Consider the following 16,684-nt stretch of genomic DNA (forward strand, 5'->3'; position numbering starts at 1 on the left):
CATGTCTACTACGTTTGATGGGCTTTGCTGAGGGCTTTGGCAGTGCGATAGCGTCGCAGCCCTTGCCTCTTGGACTGCGACGACTAGTTTTCCTGGTCTCGTGCGACCGGACGAGGCCGCATCGGCGACAGTGATCGGCGTCGTGGGGACGGTGAACAGCGGGCAGATGGAGCTGGGCGTGACGTCGGTGACATAGGCGGCGGCGGATCGTAATACGGGCGGCTGGACTGGTTGGTGACGGTTGATCCGACTCGAGGCGGCTGCACGCAGTTGCAATAGCGGGCGACGTGACCAGCGCAACCGCACGCAAAGCAGATAGGGTGGTTGTCAAAAGTGCGCCATCGGCTTGCTGGGCTAGGTCCCATCCATGTCGCAGGACACGAAGGACGGGGCGGCTGCTGATATGACTGCATGTTGGTCTGCAGTCAGGGCGTATGGATGACGTCGGCGTACGCAGCGGGCATACTCGCTTCGAAGGCCTGAGGCCTGGCGACGGCTCCGGCGTAAGTTAGCGGGGGCACCACAGGGAGCGCTGAGGGCGGTCTGGCGACAACTTGTGCGTAACTGAGCGGCGCAGGCGCCGGAGGGGGCTGGTGGTATTCCGGCATGACCTCCGCAATTTCCTGCTCAATTGCCCGGCGTAGGGGAGGCAGCAGCGTGGTCGACGGCTGTTCAACATGCTGCGGGTGAGCGAAGGCCAGTAGAGAAAACTGGCGGGCAATTTCCTCGCACACGAGTGAGTTGATCTCGGCGAGTAAGACGCAGTGGTCCGACGTGGCCGACAAGCCAGCGAGATCGGCGTCGCGTGATGGAGGTCGACGCGTCATCAGCCGCTGCCGGCGCGGTTCCTCGTAGCTTTGGCACAGTGTGATGACCTCTGCCACAGTGCGAGGGTTTTTGGTGAGCAGTATGGTGAAGGCATCGTCGTCGATGCCTTTCATAACGTTCCGGATCTTGTCGGACTCAGACATTGTCGCATTGGCTTTCTTGCACAAGTCGAGCACATCTTCAATGTAGCTCGTGAAAGACTCGCCGGGCTGCTGGGCTCGTTCACGTAAACGCTGTTCGGCAGCTTGCAGCTTGCGAACGGCAGGACAGCCAAACACGTCGATGATAGCTGTCTTGAAATCCGACCACGTAGCGAAATCGGATGCGTGGTTGTTGTACCATAGGCCTGCCACACCCGCGAGGTCGAAAACCAGGTTGCTCAGTATGCCTGCCTCATCCTATTTATTGGGGACGCTCACACGCTCGTAAATCGCGAGCCAGTCCTCGACGTCAGTGCCATCCGCGCCTGTGAAGACAGGAGGGTCGCGGATGCGGGGAAAACCTGGACATGCCGTCGGTGCAGGAGGAGGCGTTTGCTGGGCGGCGTCTTGAGTCATGGTAGAAGGCACGGCACGGGATCGAAGCTACAAGGACATCGAATACGGACCGTAGTTGTTTAAAGTGCACAGCACTCTCCACCAAATTGCAAAGACGTTTATTAGCGAGCTCTCGGCGACGATGCACGACAGCGACAGACAAGGCGGTGCCGACTCTCAGCACGAGGGGCGTGCTCTTAGAGAAGAGGACGACCCACTAGAAAGCGTCCGAGAGGACGGCCTATTACTGACTACAAACACTTCAGTACACATCACACATTGAGAGAAAAGCGGGAGAATCACTTCCAAACAAGCGCGTTCCAGCCAAAGAACCGGCAACACGAGGCACCCGCCTTCAAGACTGAACGACTGCAGCGCCGCCGCTTCGTTCACCAGCGGCGGCGTCAGCTGCCCCTATGGGTCGGTGCCTCCGCCCGCTTCACTGCCCTTTCTAGTACACTGTAACTGAGCTGTGCGCGTCGTATTTGTTCCCTTGAGAAGTGCAAATGGTGATATCCCGCTGTTAATATGAGCATTCACGTCAAGCAAAAGTTACCTTGCACGGTGAAAATAGCTGCGTCGCACCCTTTTGCGTGCACTGCGAGTGCCGCAAACAAAGGCAGGAGATCAGCTGCATGCTGACCGGGGAAAGTTTCCACGGACCGAAAATGTGAAAATATCCGGATCTCAAAGATGACCTTTCCAGCCAGCTGAAGCTACTCGTGTGGATAGAGCTTGTCTAGGTAATGGTACTAACAGCGCAAAAAAGGACGAAGGACCAGGAAGAAACACAGACAAGCGCATCAGAACCGTTACACGGAATGTGTAGAGGGTGTGATCTATAGCATCCATAGGTCGGCACTGTAAGAGAATACTCACTCACACTCACTCACCCCAATATTTTCAGCCTTCGCACTCACTCACGTTCATACTCACGCCTGCTCACACTCATAGGCACTAGGCACGTAGGAATGGACAAGGAGGAGACGGCGAAGTTTTTTGAGAACGCGCAGAAAGAGTGCGAAATTGAGTACGAGCATGACAAGGAGCATGTGCGGGAACAACACGAGCGCGAGAAGGAGATTCTCGAACTGAAGTTGAAGCTAGCAGAGATGAATGCTTGTCCGCGCACCGACCCTAGTAACGCGAGTACCCCAACGTCAGCGTCGACCAATTCGCCTACTCCCAGGCCTAGACAGATTTGCCCAAGAAAGCTGATGGCACCCTTCGATGAGCGGAGGGACGACCTCGATGCATACTTGCATCGATTCGAAAGGATCGCCATTGGGCAAGGCTGAGAAAAGAGTGAGTGGGCCAATGCTCTGAGTTTGTGTCTCGTGGGAGAGGCCCTGAGTGTGTTTGGCCGCATGTCAGCACAAGAATCACTAGATTATGATTGTCACGTATCTCGGGAGCGCTTGCAATGCGGAATGGAATTGGGAGAGAGAGAGTCGGGAGACACCGTGGTGGCACTGCAAACACACTTTTATGTGACACACCACGGCAAACCAAAATAAACACGCACTCAAAATTTACAACCAAAAGTAACAAGTGCAAACCTACTGTGTTAATGCCCAATCACCAACATTACAAAACATTCGAGCTATGTCTAGCTCCTCTCAACTCGAGACTCTGGCCACTATGGCCTCTCAGTCAGTCGCGCTACTAATGGAACGTTCTTACGGATAGCGGTGTCCATTGACTTGATCCAGTTCCAAAGTCGACGCGCTGTCCCGTCGTCGCAGCTCCTGTCGACGTCTCAGGGCCGTCGTCGGTGATCAGGCGCCTCGCTGATCATCTTCGTTGCCGACGCCTCGTTCTCCGTTGAGAACACCGGTCCCTTCCAGCTAGGCCTAACTGTCGGCCTCTCCTCAGTGCCACGGGGTCCATCTACCGATGTGGCTATCCGGTGATTGTCGGTGGGTTGCCGTCTCGTCGAGCTGGGATAGTGCCGCAGGTGCCACGAGAACTGCGTGATGAGGCTGCCGCAAGCCCGGGAAGCCTCGCTCGGTAGACACCAAGGTCGACGGCCACCCTCCCGGAACATACGCCGCGCTGCCTCCAGAACTCAGCCCTGCTGTTCCCGTCGCGGACGCGACGCTGGCTTGCACCACCTTCCTCTTGACCAACTCCACCAAACAATGCCTGCTTGCTCCTCTGGGGTTCCGCACCTCAGTTCGGGTCGCGTGGCACGCGCCTTTCTCCGGCCAATGGCTTGCGTCGACGTGGCGGGGGTGCACACCATCGGGTACTTTTCCATTCCCCGCACACCATCGACGCATTGCGCTGTCCGGCACGCGCCCCGTGCCCCTTTACTCATGACAATGATTTAGTCAAAAAGACTCTATTAGAGAGGTTCAGGCTGACTGCCGAGGGTTTTGGGGAAAAGTTCCGGACTTGTAGACCTGAGAACTCCGAGACTGGCAAACAGTTTGTCTGTCGACTTTCGAACTATTTTGATTGCTGGATGGAACTGTCAGACACCGAAAAAATGTACGAAGGAGTCCGCGACAAAATAGTTGGTGAGCAGTTCCTCAACCGTTGCAGCAGTAAGCTGGCTATATTTTTGAAGGAAAGAAAGGTGGGCACGTTGGAGGACATGGCAAGGCAGGCTGACCAGTTTATGGAAGCTCAAGGGCTAAGGAATTTAGGAAAAGGGAACAATGACAACCCTATGGCAGCAGAAGGTGAGGGTAAGAGTAGGGTCCCCCTAGATAAACCAAGAGCACAAACGCGATGTTTCTTGTGTAACTGGCCTGGATATAAAGCTATAAATTGCCGTACCAGAAATAGTCACTACGAAACGCCGGTGACGTGTCAATTGTGCCAGAAAAAGGGGCACAGGGCCGATGAATGCAGAACTAAGACTGCAGAAAAAACTGCGTGTGTAATGAGATCCAGAGAAGAAGGACAAAACGAGCAAGACATGCCGGTAGTAGAAGGAGAAGTACAAGGGCGCAAGGCCACAGTATTGAGGGATACAGGTGCCAATACGGTACTCGTGAGGAGAAGTTTAGTGTCCCCTGAGAATATGACTGGACATGTAAAGCCAGTAACTTTTGTCGACAGGTCTGTCAAATATCTGCCAGAGGTAAGGATACAAGTGTCAACCCCCTTTTTTACAGGGCTGGTGACAGCTAGGTGTGTGGAGGATCCCCTTTATGATTTGATAGTAGGGAACGTACCTGAAGTAAGGAAGGCAGATGATCCCGATCCGTCTTGGAGGGGGGCCGAGAAAAGCCCAGAACGGAAGGAAGATTCAAAGCCGGAGGATGAGACAGAAGCTGGTAAGAGAAGTGGGAATAGCAAGGCACAAGGCAAGTAAGTGTAGAGTGCAAATGTTCGAGCACATGGGTGTAACCGTAGAGGAGTTCTCTAAAGAACAAAACAGTGAGAAAGAACACTGAGGCACGTGGTAGATTGGATTGGCCATAAACTAACAAGAGAAGGGTGCAGAGACGGAGTGTGCTACGAGTAAGTCAAAGATTTGATCTTCCAGAAGTTTTGGAAAAGCGCAACACTAACTAAACAAGTGATGGTGCCAGCATGTTATAGACAGGCCATGTTAGAGTATTGCTATGCGAATGGGTTCAGAGATCAAAAGAACCTGCGAAGGGAAGTGTCAAGAGAGGCATTTTGGCCAGGCGTACATAAAGATGTCAAGCACTTCGTGAAAAGTCGCCAATGAAGCGATCAATCGTGTGATTGTGAAATATCGTACCTGGTAGACTATAGTGTTCTGGACAATGAACATGTGGTGTGTAGAACCAATGATAGTGGTGTTGTACAAACTATGTGCGGTGAAGTGCAGACAAATTGTGATTGAAAGTGGTTGACAATGTGCTGAAGTAAAGATGAGCCTAAGTCAAGCAAGGAAAGAGTACATATCACAAGCTACAAGACACCATCAGAAGAGCAGAGGGCTGTAACCCTAAGGAGCAGGACGAAAGCAGTTTTTTACGAAAAAAACTCTTAAGAAGGGGGCCCAGTGTCATGTGTAAGGGGGGCACAGGGCACGTGTCAGACAGCAGAATGCGTCGATGGTGTGCGCGGCACGGAAAAATACCCGATGGTGTTGCAAATCAGTTCTGCGGAAACCCGCAAGGTGGCGGAAGGGTTAAGAAAGGGAAAATAGACAACCACCCGGTTGTCTATTTTCCCTTTCTTAACCCGATGGTGTGCACTCCTGCCATGTCCACGCATGCCATTGGCCGGAGAACGCACGTGCCACGCGACCCTAGCTGAAGTGAGAGACTCCAGAAGAAGAGATCGTCATTGTTCGGTGGGGTTGGAGAAGAGCAAGGTGGTGCAAGTGCCCGCGACTGGAACAGCAAGGCCCAGTTCTGGAGGCAGCGTTGCGAGAGGTTCGGGAGGTGGCCGTCGACCTTGGTGTCTACCAAGCAAGGCTTCCCGGGCTTGCGGCAGCCTCATCGCAGCAGTTCTCGAGGCACCTGTGGCACTACACCTGCTCAACAAGATGACGACAACCCACCGGCAATCACCGGAGAGCCACGCCGACAGTTCGAGCTAGTGGCACTGAGGGTAGGCCGAGGGTTAGGCCTAACCGGATGAGACCGACATTCTCGATGAAAGGCCAGAGGGTCAGTGATGAGGACGACCAGCGAGGCGGTGGATCGACGACGACTACTCTAAGACGTTGACAGGAGCAGCGACAACGGGACAGAGCATTGACTTTGGAACCGAATCAAGGCAGCGAACAATACGCAGTAAGAACGTTCGATTCGTAGAGCGACAGACTGAGATGCCATAGTGGTCAGACGCTCGAGTTAGGGTGCGCTAAGCATAGCTTGAGCTTTTTGTGAGTCTTGTACAGCTTAGTATTTTATAATGTTACTTCTTTTTGTTGTACAATTTTGAGTGTGTGTGAATTTTGGTTGCCGTGTTCTGTGGGATAAAGTTTGTTTGCCATGACGCCACGGTCTCTCGCCTCTCTCTCTCGCCCAACTCCATTCCGCATTGCAAGCGCTCCGAGATACGTGACACCTACATCTTCCGAAGTGATTAGTGCACTTGTGTTGGTCCGGCGCTATTGCGTGAATATGGAAGGTTGCGGCCTCAGCTGCTCCGACTCTTTGGACAACGTGGAGGCGTGCGTGCTGACGCAGGCAGCGGAAGTCGTTGAAACAGAAAAAATCCAGGACTATTTTGTTCCAAAGTAGGGCACGCAAGACTATCATCTAAGCCACCATATTAATAAAGTACTTTTCTTATTGGTATGTACATCTGCCTGGCGGCGATTCACGCGAAGTCGAGCAACGGACCTTGAGGCATCTGGTAAAATCCTGACGCCATATTCCGCGGGCATATCCTTGGCATGTCCGGTATGGTTGCAGAAAGCCGCACAAAAGTTGAATTATGCAAACCATTCTTAGAAAACCATGAAAAAGTTCTAGCACGACCAACAAATAGCAATAAAGAAGCCAAAACGTTTTTAGGAGAACACGGAAAAGGGCTGGCTAGAAATGAAGAGTTCGATAAAAAGACATGCAAACAAGGACCAAGAAAGAAGTCGACACCACAAACGGTTCTAAGGAGGGTTTTGCTGTATTTCCAAGGACTAGAGTGCCTAGTTTTCATGGTTGAAGTTTGTTTTTTGTTAGGCTACCCTCATAAATGCTTGCTCGAGCAACGGTAATTCCTGGTAAACTTGACCCGATTCCGCGGTCTTGACTGAGTTTATTGCTCGGGACCACCCGAATCCGTGACACTCGAAGTCATGGTGCATTTGGTGTAGTACACGGAATCTCAGAAAAGCGTTCTCCCATGTACCCACAATAGTCCCGCGCAGCAATGCATGCACCATATGCATTTGATGCCTGTCAGAGCTCTGAAGCAAACACAATGTCAGTGTCTCACCAGGAAAATTGGCTATGCATATTGAGCACTTAATCTTTTAGACCCCAGGTGCCACATTTGTGGCAGTTTTGATTTTTTTTTTTGCCTCAAACCGGTGTTAGACCTCGAAATTTCACTAAGGGACCCCTGATTCCTTGCGGCCAGAAACGTGGAAGTCCATGCTTTGACTTACGCTCGATGGATGACGCTACAGGTACCGCACTTGAGTGCTTCCTTCATTGTAAACATGGACACCACGTGCGGCCGGCAAAAACGGCGACCTCCTGGCTTGTTCATGCTCCTCTTTGCTTATTACTTCTAATATCAAGCTATAAATGCCTATATTCTTTTTTGCGAAGCCTGCGGAACGATCCTAGTTTGCAGTATTTTTGTATCATTGGTTATTGTCACCTGTATGTGCAGTTTAGGCTTGCATACACATTTGTGGTGCTCAGGACTACAAAGTCCAGCTTCCGGATAGGCCAAAAAAAGTGTACAGAAGTTTGCAGTGTGTCGCAGTTCTGTTTCTTTTTCATTAATTTACTGCAAAAGAAGTTTTAGAGCACCTCAAAGCCTTAAAAGAGGTTCTTCTTTATGGAGGCAACAGTTGACAGACAAGGAAATACAACAAATTCTCTTTCAGTATCCAAGCGGAAGTGGAGATGAAGACTTGGAAGGCTCAGATTGCAAAGGAGAGTATATTTCGCAGGAGAGACGGCCACACACGGATGGTGAAAGCTCCACAGACAGTGAGGATGAGGAAGTTGGACTTACATCGACTCATATGAACAAAAATAATATGGCACTGGGTGAAGAAGGATCTCAAGATCAACTGTGGAGAACAACACATCTTACTTATGCATTGATACAGAAAAAAATCAACTGCATTCAAATTTTTCATGCCTTTGAAAGCCCTTGAGAGTTCAATGTATGGTCACCTATTTTCCACTCCTCATTCCTGACTGCAACAAATGTGGCAGTAATAAAATTCTTATAAAATGTATATGTATAGTTGTAAGTGTTTTTTCAGGTATTACTTTGAACGAAAACTGTCTGAAAATATAATTTTCGGTTGTGGGCACTGCGCAGACTGTATGTGGGAAACAAAGGGTTAAGACAGGTTGTGATTTGAAAACCTTTTTTAGCACCTCAGGTGCCCACTCATTTACATACCTGCCAAGTTTGGAGAAACGGAATCCGGGAGATCTACTCAATGGGTGGGGGGGGGGGGGGTATATAAAGTATGCCGACCGCGGGGGGGGGGGGGGGTGTACTGCGACAGCAATTATATGGACACTGTCAGCGGGATTTTGCGGTCGCCGCTGATCTGTACAGAGTCCAACCCGATAACACCGCTTACGCATCGTCTGTTTCACGTGCGAGGAAATGCGCGCTAGCGCTAGGGACGAATGCGGTTGAAGCAGAGATGAAACGACCCTTATCATAGTTTATTCATTATTTTTGACAGTTTACAGCCTAACAGCACTATGAAATTCGCTGCTTCACGCAGTCATATGCTGCTGCCTGAAACCACTTTTAAACGTCCTGCGACCGCTTGTTGGCGTGATAGTTTATTTAATTTAAAACGAGAACAGCGTCGTTTGACACCGGTTGATCTTGCTCTGCGGGTGTAAAATGACATGTTGCTCAGGCTTTAGTGTAGAGCCATGGGTAATCGAAGGTCGAATCACCATATTACTTGGCATTTCCGCTCTGTTGAGGCAGCCCACAGCTTCCCTCCAACGAAATCATGTCTCTTGCCACTGCTGTGTCACCTGTAGTGATGCGTTCATCTTCAGGTAGGACCGAGAGTGTAACGCGTCGGCTCCTTTCCTTTGGTGCCTTTCTGTGGTGAGGCAAAGCTGCAAAACAAAAGCAAGTCATCAAACTATGTCCTGTCGGCACTATTATGCTACAACTGACTTCAACGCTTTAACATTTCTGTCCAGATCCCCGTTTATCTGTTATATATACTGTGTATTTAAAACTGTGGATAGAAGTAAATTGCAGTGAAAATAACTTTTATTAGAGCGTATTTACTGCCATCTCGTTACTCTGTTTTATAAAGACTCATGAACATTTCTATGCGCTCAGAATTACAGCACATGCAGATTTCTTCCATTACACTGGCACTGGAAGGATATTTATGTAGGTCGATCTTTCTCTGCCAATATGCTGCGGAGCAAAAAGAAAAACTTGACTAACATTCTTTTTTCAGTACTGGCACACCTGCCTTTATTTCTATGTGCAGCTCACTAACGAGCATGTAAAGGACGTACAAATACAATAATTGGGTAGCCGTATAATCAAGAAATAAAAGCAGCATGCGTATGTGTCAACACCGTAATGACAGGAGGATACAGCCGGGTGCAATAGTGAATATTGTTTCCTGGAATGTTGAGAAATGATACAAGAGCTTACGTCTGAAGGGAAACACTGTCGGCACGGCATTTGGCTGCAGTTTCTTCCATCCGTCTGCTCTGTTTAGCTCGAAGTTATCCTGTTCGAAATGGGTTGAAAGTCGTCAAACAGGATATACCATAACATAGTGATCTAGCGATCAGTGTAGCCATGCAAGGTTTTTATTGAGGCAAACAATGTTTCACACAGAAGTTAATTCACATTCTTTTCCTGGTTGTTGAAAGCCATATGAACAAAAAACTAATCAACTTGAATTGCTTGTTACATCGGATGGTCGAAAAAAATGAATACAATACATAACTATAACTAGAGAAGACAGCGCGCAGCATGCCGTCCCAGTCTCTTGGCTTGCAGTCTTCCATGTCTGCAAGTTTGCGCAGGCTGAGTACGAATTAGGATTCCAAACACTGTTTCTAAAATTGGTACAGAGGCGCGCAGAACTTCACAATGGGATTTGTTTTCTGAATGCTTTCAACTCACAGGCAATAGTTAGCGTAACTCGTGAATCACTTCGTACCGCACTGTTTCTCCTCAAGAAACAATCTCCCGAACGCGATGTATTAGAGAAAATCGATTTCAATCACCACCCTCGGGCTACAAAAGTATTGCAGAATACACAAATATTTTGAGGGAATTGCGTAATACTCACAATGCACACAGATGAGGTGTTTGCAGGCTGCCACTTGTCGCGCTTCATCTTAGCCACCCAGACAGTTCTTCTTTTTGGGTCCCTCGGAAAGCTGAACAGTCGCCAATCATTGCTCTAGTGGTTTGAGCACAGTGGCACACAGCAGTCAGGCATTTCGCGTGACAGCGCTCAAAGAACGCCGTAGTTACACCCGCATCAAATTCCTGCTGACTACCGCCACGTTGTAGCCAAGTCTTGACACGCACGCTCAGCGTGAAAATGGCGGACAGTGCTACCAAAACCGGTTTTGGCGGCAGGAGCTCAATCAAAGGATGTCTCCACTCTCTACGGAGGGGCGGGCGAGGAGGAGATCGACGCACTCTACATATCCCCACTGCAGAGTACCTCTAGTGGAGTTAGTTGGCACTAAAACAAGGAGAGCCAATTCAGACAAACACAAAATGGAGGAGAGTCTCCTTTGTCTTGTATTTGCGCCCCTTGTTTTAGAGCTGTCCGCCCTCTTGTTATGACATCATCTTACGTTTATTGATTGTTAGGCATGTGCCATCAGTGCCTCCTTGTGCAAGTGAGTGTTTTACCCAGGCCAACTGCAAGGGCATTTCACTTTGGCTAAGTTTGTTACGAGCACTGCAGCAATGCTGGCTATGCTGCAGGCCCAGTATTTTCTTCATAGCAGCACCTAAACACATGGTCGCCACGAACCCAGTACGGTCCCTGAGATGTTGGTGCCCTATCGGAGGCAACACCAAGGAGAGGCACATTCTAGCTTGTGTCATGCGGCACTCTCAGTGAACAAATGACAGAAGGAGAATCTTCTTTCACTTGGGGCTCGTTCCTTTGCTAGACACAATCAGACGAATCCAGCAGGGCCAAGGAAGGCAGAGGGCACATGTAGTATAGCGATTATGACAAAATGCCCTTTTCACCGGTGGCGAATTACGTGACTGGTAGAGCATCGCTCACGTAATTCGAAGTTTGTGGGTTCGGATCCCGACAAAAAGGGTGTCTTTTCATCCACTTTAATTCATTTTCAATTTTATGTCATAATTACTGCATTGCAGTTAAGAAACAACAATTAACGTCCCCAATGCTTCCCTTGGCCCGACTGTCGGTTGGATTCATTTGGTTTTGTCTCAGTGAACAGCAATGGAGGCCCAAAAATGGCTATTGTGCGAGCTGATGCTCACATTGTACAGGTATCTATCTGGAACATTTCTTAACCCCTGCTGCATGGGTCTTCTGAAACACGTACCTGTGGTGCTGTTGATGCGGAAGTGCAGTGCACAGTGGCGGCTGCGGATGGCATACGTCAGCTGGCCCAGCACTCCTTGGTCAGGGTCGGTGGCGGACACCTGTGCCACTCGAGCACCCGCCGGCAGGTTCTCAGCTACCACTGCCTCGTACACAGTCTGACTGAACTGGGGCGAGTGCTCGTTGCTTGCCCTGACCACCAGCCGCAACTGAGTGTAGCTCTGGTACACCCCATCAGTGACGGAAACGTTCAGCTCAAAGCCAGCCGGAGGCCACGCAGGGGGCACACTGGACACTGTCACCACTCCTGCAATGTCAGGGCATCAGCAAAAGCCCCTGCCCCCGCTCTGAAAGCTGCAGATGCTGTAAGGTCTGTAGAACATATTGGTGAATTGCAGTGCATAAAAACACAGGGTCAGAACTTCTAGGTCTTTCCTCTCGTTGCTTTTGTTCATGTGCTGCTATTCACCCATGGCAATAGCCCCCCTTCCGAGGCAGGGCAGTGCAAGATGGCTGCACTGCACAAAGGCTTAGAATACGCAGTGCTGATAAAAGTAGAGGATGCAGTACATGTGCACAATCCCCACGCAGTTATAAATATGCAAAGTTTGTGCCTTAGTGTACAGCTGTAGGTTCATCAGAGCTCTTGCAATCACAATTTTGGAAGCTAGAGCTGAAAATGAGAAGTGTGCGAATCACAAATGGTAGCTTTCGATTCGAATACTGAAGCAAATTAAGAAAAAGAAATTCCAGCCCGTTCCACGCCATGAAAACCGTTGGACAGCGAAGCTACCACCACTTTCGTCAGGCATTACATTTTGCTCCTTAGTTTCGGCAAGGTTTTCACTAAGGATTTCTTTGTTCTTCAAGATGTGGATCTTATGCAACAATATGCTCATTCACAGCCCCACTGGGACGTTACGGTAGTGCCCCAGCACGGCCGTGGTCCATTCTACCCACCCACTCACCCAAAATGCGTATTACTACCATGGCTGCAATGGAACACAAGCAGTGTCATGCCATGAGTAAGGGACATAAGGCACAACGATGGAAAGTTCCGATGGTACGTTGCTCGATAGTATGTAACTTCAAAGAACGTATGCACCTCTGCCCCGTCCATGCACGCGATTGGTCAGAGGAGGGCTCGAGGCATGCAACCCAAGCCGTGGTGAAAACCCCAGGAAAAGAAAATGGGCACTGTCAGAGGGGCACCATTCGAAGCAGGTCGAAGAGGTCAGCATCTCACGGGTGAAGAGAGTGGTGGGTGCCCTGCACAGAGGTGCAGCACCAAGAGTCCAACGACATAGGCGATGACCGGGTGACGCTATCACGGGCTTGCAACAACATTGTCACAGCAGGTCCCAGAGCACCTGCAATGCTCTACCCTCGTTGGCAATACGGCTCAGACCCACAACACAGTCCCCGGGGTGCCACGTCGTCACTTAAGCCGCAGACTCACGTGGAACAAGGGACCAAAGAGGCAGCTAGGCCTAACCCGTCCGCTTCCAGGGATGGCCACGATGATGACCGGGAGACTGGCAACATGTGATTCGCTTAGTTGCTGCTGAGCAACGGCGACCGCGTGGCCTGATCAAGGGCATCGACGGCGAGCGCGACATAACGCGGATGACAAGGTATCATAGAGCTGGACACCGCGGCTAGACTGTTGCAGAGACTGAGCCCAGCTAGAATATTGCTGTGCGAGGAATTCTTTTCATGAATTTTAATTGTATCTTTGATTTGTGAATTTTTTGTGAGGTTTGGCAGCGTTGTGTTAGGTAAAGTGCTGTGCCCCTGCCGCCTCTCTCTCATCCCATCCACAGCAAGCACTCCCGAGATAACCTGACACATCATCATCAGCATTATAATTTTGAGCTTCATTTCCCTTTATTTATTCACTCCCCCTTTGGTCATGCGACCTGCGTGACAACTGCTACTACTACTACGACAACAACAATGACGACGGCACAGGGTAGACCTTCACTGTAAAATTGACCATACAATTGAATATCAAAAAAAGTCAGTTTCCCCGCAAGGGCAAAGCAAGGAATGCAATAGCAACAAATTGTAGTGTTATACAAAGTGAGGCTAGCAGCTAACTCTTTTGTATCCGATCTCGCGTAACTACAAAACGCTGGTGTAAGAGAATACGGCTGCTCCAGGGAAAGATGCTCTTTCCGCATAGTCACTTCGCGTTAAGAGTGCAGCACGCAGAAGGGGGTATACGCCTAGTGCGCGCCGACAGCAGCGCCATAGGCGGCGAACTCGGTCATTACTCTCGGGAAAGCAAGCAGACAGCCGCCGTGGTTACCTACATCGTTGTACAGTACGGTCCACTGTTAAAGGGAACACTCCAATAAGCACCTTTCATTTTTCTGGCCCTCTAACGGCAAGTGGACAGGGAAACCTTGTTCATGCACTGCATGAGTCTGTCAAAAAGAGGCAGAACTGTCAACCGCCAGCAGTCTTATGCAAATCTAAGCCACTATGTTTTTGCAAGAGAGCGACATCCAAGCATGCCCTGCAGGCAAGTGTTCCCTTTAACAGTGGACCCGTCTGTACATGTGTTTCCGCGTTGTTCCCATTTCCATAGTGAAATAAGCGATGTTCGTCGTATGTGTGGTGGCCGAAACTTCAAGGGATGTCGAATAACAATTCCTGTGGAGTGGAGTGCTCAAACACCTAAAAAAACTCGCCCGCAACACGGCTTTACTCACTTACTGCAAGGCCTCCCAAGCAAGAGCGACGCAAGCAATGGATCGCCGCTGTTTGTTGGGAAAGGCGAGCCGCTTCGTCATTGTGCAAGCTAATGCGTCGCTTCTTGTTCTCATGCTTTCGTTCTGCCATATCGGTGCTCGCTGGATGCACTCGATCATGTTGACACTGGTAGAAGGCGGCCAAAGTTATCACAGCCTGAGCATGTGTTGGTTCGGTTCAACCGCCGTGCAAGGGCACTTTGCTCAAACGTTCTATATTTATTATTTACAGAAACAGAAATGCAGCAATGGTTGACTTCAAAAACAACAAGTGATTGAGACGTCACATCTGTAAACAAAACAAAGCGGATGTTCACCACTAGCTGAACCTCATAGCTGGGTCTTGTTACGCTGGTCTGCGCGACGCACCTTTCACATTCACCAGCTTGACGATTCACTCCACGCGGATGTTCGTTCTCCTTCGCAGTCGGTCATCACATGTCTCCTCGGCGACCCGCTTCAAAACTTGTCACTGCTCCCGCAGCGTCATCTCTTCATACTTTATTCACCACACTAGATCATCAAATAAAATGTCTTCTGTGGTCGAGCAAACCACGCTATCACTAGAACGACATAACTTCTTCGCTGACTGACTCTTCACTGACTGACCCTCCATTGCCGCGCGCTTGTACTGCCTGCATCGAATCACGCCTGGGTTCGGGAAGGTTCTACATGATTCGTTTGTGCGTAGCACAGCGAAAGCTAGGGAGAGGGCTAGATCCTCTCACCAATTTGTCCAAGGAATCAGACGGCGCCCTGGCGCTGCTTTGCTTTCTTGAATATCCCGATTTTTCGCGGGCGTTGACTGTCTCGGCGGCGTCTTCTGCGGAGAGGGGCGCGTTGTCGTCACCTTTTGATACTTGTTCTTTTTTTTTTATTCTCGGGTTACACTTGCAGGCAAACGGCCATAATGGTGAGACGGTGCAAAGACTACGTCGTTCGGTAGACGACACGATCCGACTCCTGCGTCGTATCACGAATAGACGTAACGGAATGCGCGAGCACTGCGCGATCCGTCTCGTGCAGGCATACGCGATAAGCCGTATAACATACGTTGCCCCCTACCTCAAATGGCTAGGCTCAGAAAAAAACAAGATTGAATGCATGATTCGAAAGGCTTTCAAGAGAGCGATCGGAGTTCCACTGAATGCGAGCACTGAAAAGTTTCTAGAACTTGGACTGCACAACTCACTCGATGAGTTAATTGAGGCCCATGTCGTTTCGCAAAACGAACGCTTGTCGGGGTCTAAGGCTGGTCGACACATCCTCGCGTCGCTTGGCATCCGATACCACGCTCAGCAGGGAGAAAAAGCGGATGTTCCTGCCTCGGTTCGTGACCGCCTAATTGTTCTGCCGCTTCCTAAGAATATGCACCCGACGCACCACATCGGGCGCCGTAACCAGCGAGCTAGTGACCTTCAAAAGAAGTACGGCACTAGCGACGAAGTTGTGTACGTAGATGCCGCAAGATATGGGGACGGTAGAGACACAAGATATGGGGACGGGAGAGACGCACACGCCGCTGCGGTCGTTGACCGTACGGGCAAATGCCTCACGAGCGCCACGGTGACCACGGGACATACGGAGGCGGCCGAAGAAGCCGCGATAGCTCTAACAATCGCCACGGCGCCCAACGCTACGATCGTAATCAGCGACTTGCAGGCGGCAATCCGCGGCTTCGAGCGCGGCCGCGTTTCGCGGGAAGCGGCCCGCATCCTTAAGATGTGCGGTGATGGTGACTCAGCGTCGCGATTGCCACCACAAAATTCAACAGTCTTCCTCCTTTGGACCCCGGCACACACCGAGGTCCCGCTTGCGGGCAACGAGGCGGCCCACGCCGTGGCTCGAGGTCTCACTCGCCAAGCCGCGGCACATTCCGTGGCCACCGCCTCCGCTCCCGAGAACGGGGCTTCTGATCTGCCGGATCGAGACACTTCGACAGACACACAGCAACAACACGGACCACAATAGTCGGGGGTGATTGTCTCATCACGTTCTGAGATATTACCCAACACTACAGACTGGAAAGGCGTAAGTTCCCACCACCGCATGACAAATTAAACAGGCACGATGCTGTAAGTTATCGCTTACTACAAACCCACTCTTACCCCAGCCCGGTCGTCTTACGCCACTGCTACCCGCACTTATACACTACCGATCTATGTAAAACATGCGGGCACAGAGCAACGCTGCGCCACATGCTCTGGGAATGCGCCGGCAACAACAGTCGAGAAACGCCCGCCGTTCGCGATGCGCCTATGGCTGCTGCCAATACCAGGCAACAGGAAGCCTCGAGCTCACTCGTTCCCGCCGCCGTCCCGGCTGCGGGAGCCGTGGGGGACCTTCTCCGTCGGCGACGCCGCCGCTGGGAGGCGGCGCTCAGAAGC

The 16,684-nt window shown here is 50.6% G+C and overlaps 1 protein-coding gene across 1 annotated transcript in view; it reads right to left on the bottom strand.

Moving 5' to 3' along the window:
- Positions 1–16,684, bottom strand: part of LOC119381026 (fat-like cadherin-related tumor suppressor homolog) — a 179,645-nt gene that overhangs the window by 143,358 nt on the left and 19,603 nt on the right. The window contains exon 3 of the mRNA XM_037649020.2: positions 11,543–11,848. Coding sequence (XP_037504948.1) covers positions 11,543–11,848 — 306 coding nt within the window. The remainder of the gene's footprint in view (positions 1–11,542; positions 11,849–16,684) is intronic.

This window comes from Rhipicephalus sanguineus, chromosome 2 (assembly GCF_013339695.2).
Source record: "Rhipicephalus sanguineus isolate Rsan-2018 chromosome 2, BIME_Rsan_1.4, whole genome shotgun sequence".
Taxonomy (NCBI): domain Eukaryota; kingdom Metazoa; phylum Arthropoda; class Arachnida; order Ixodida; family Ixodidae; genus Rhipicephalus; species Rhipicephalus sanguineus.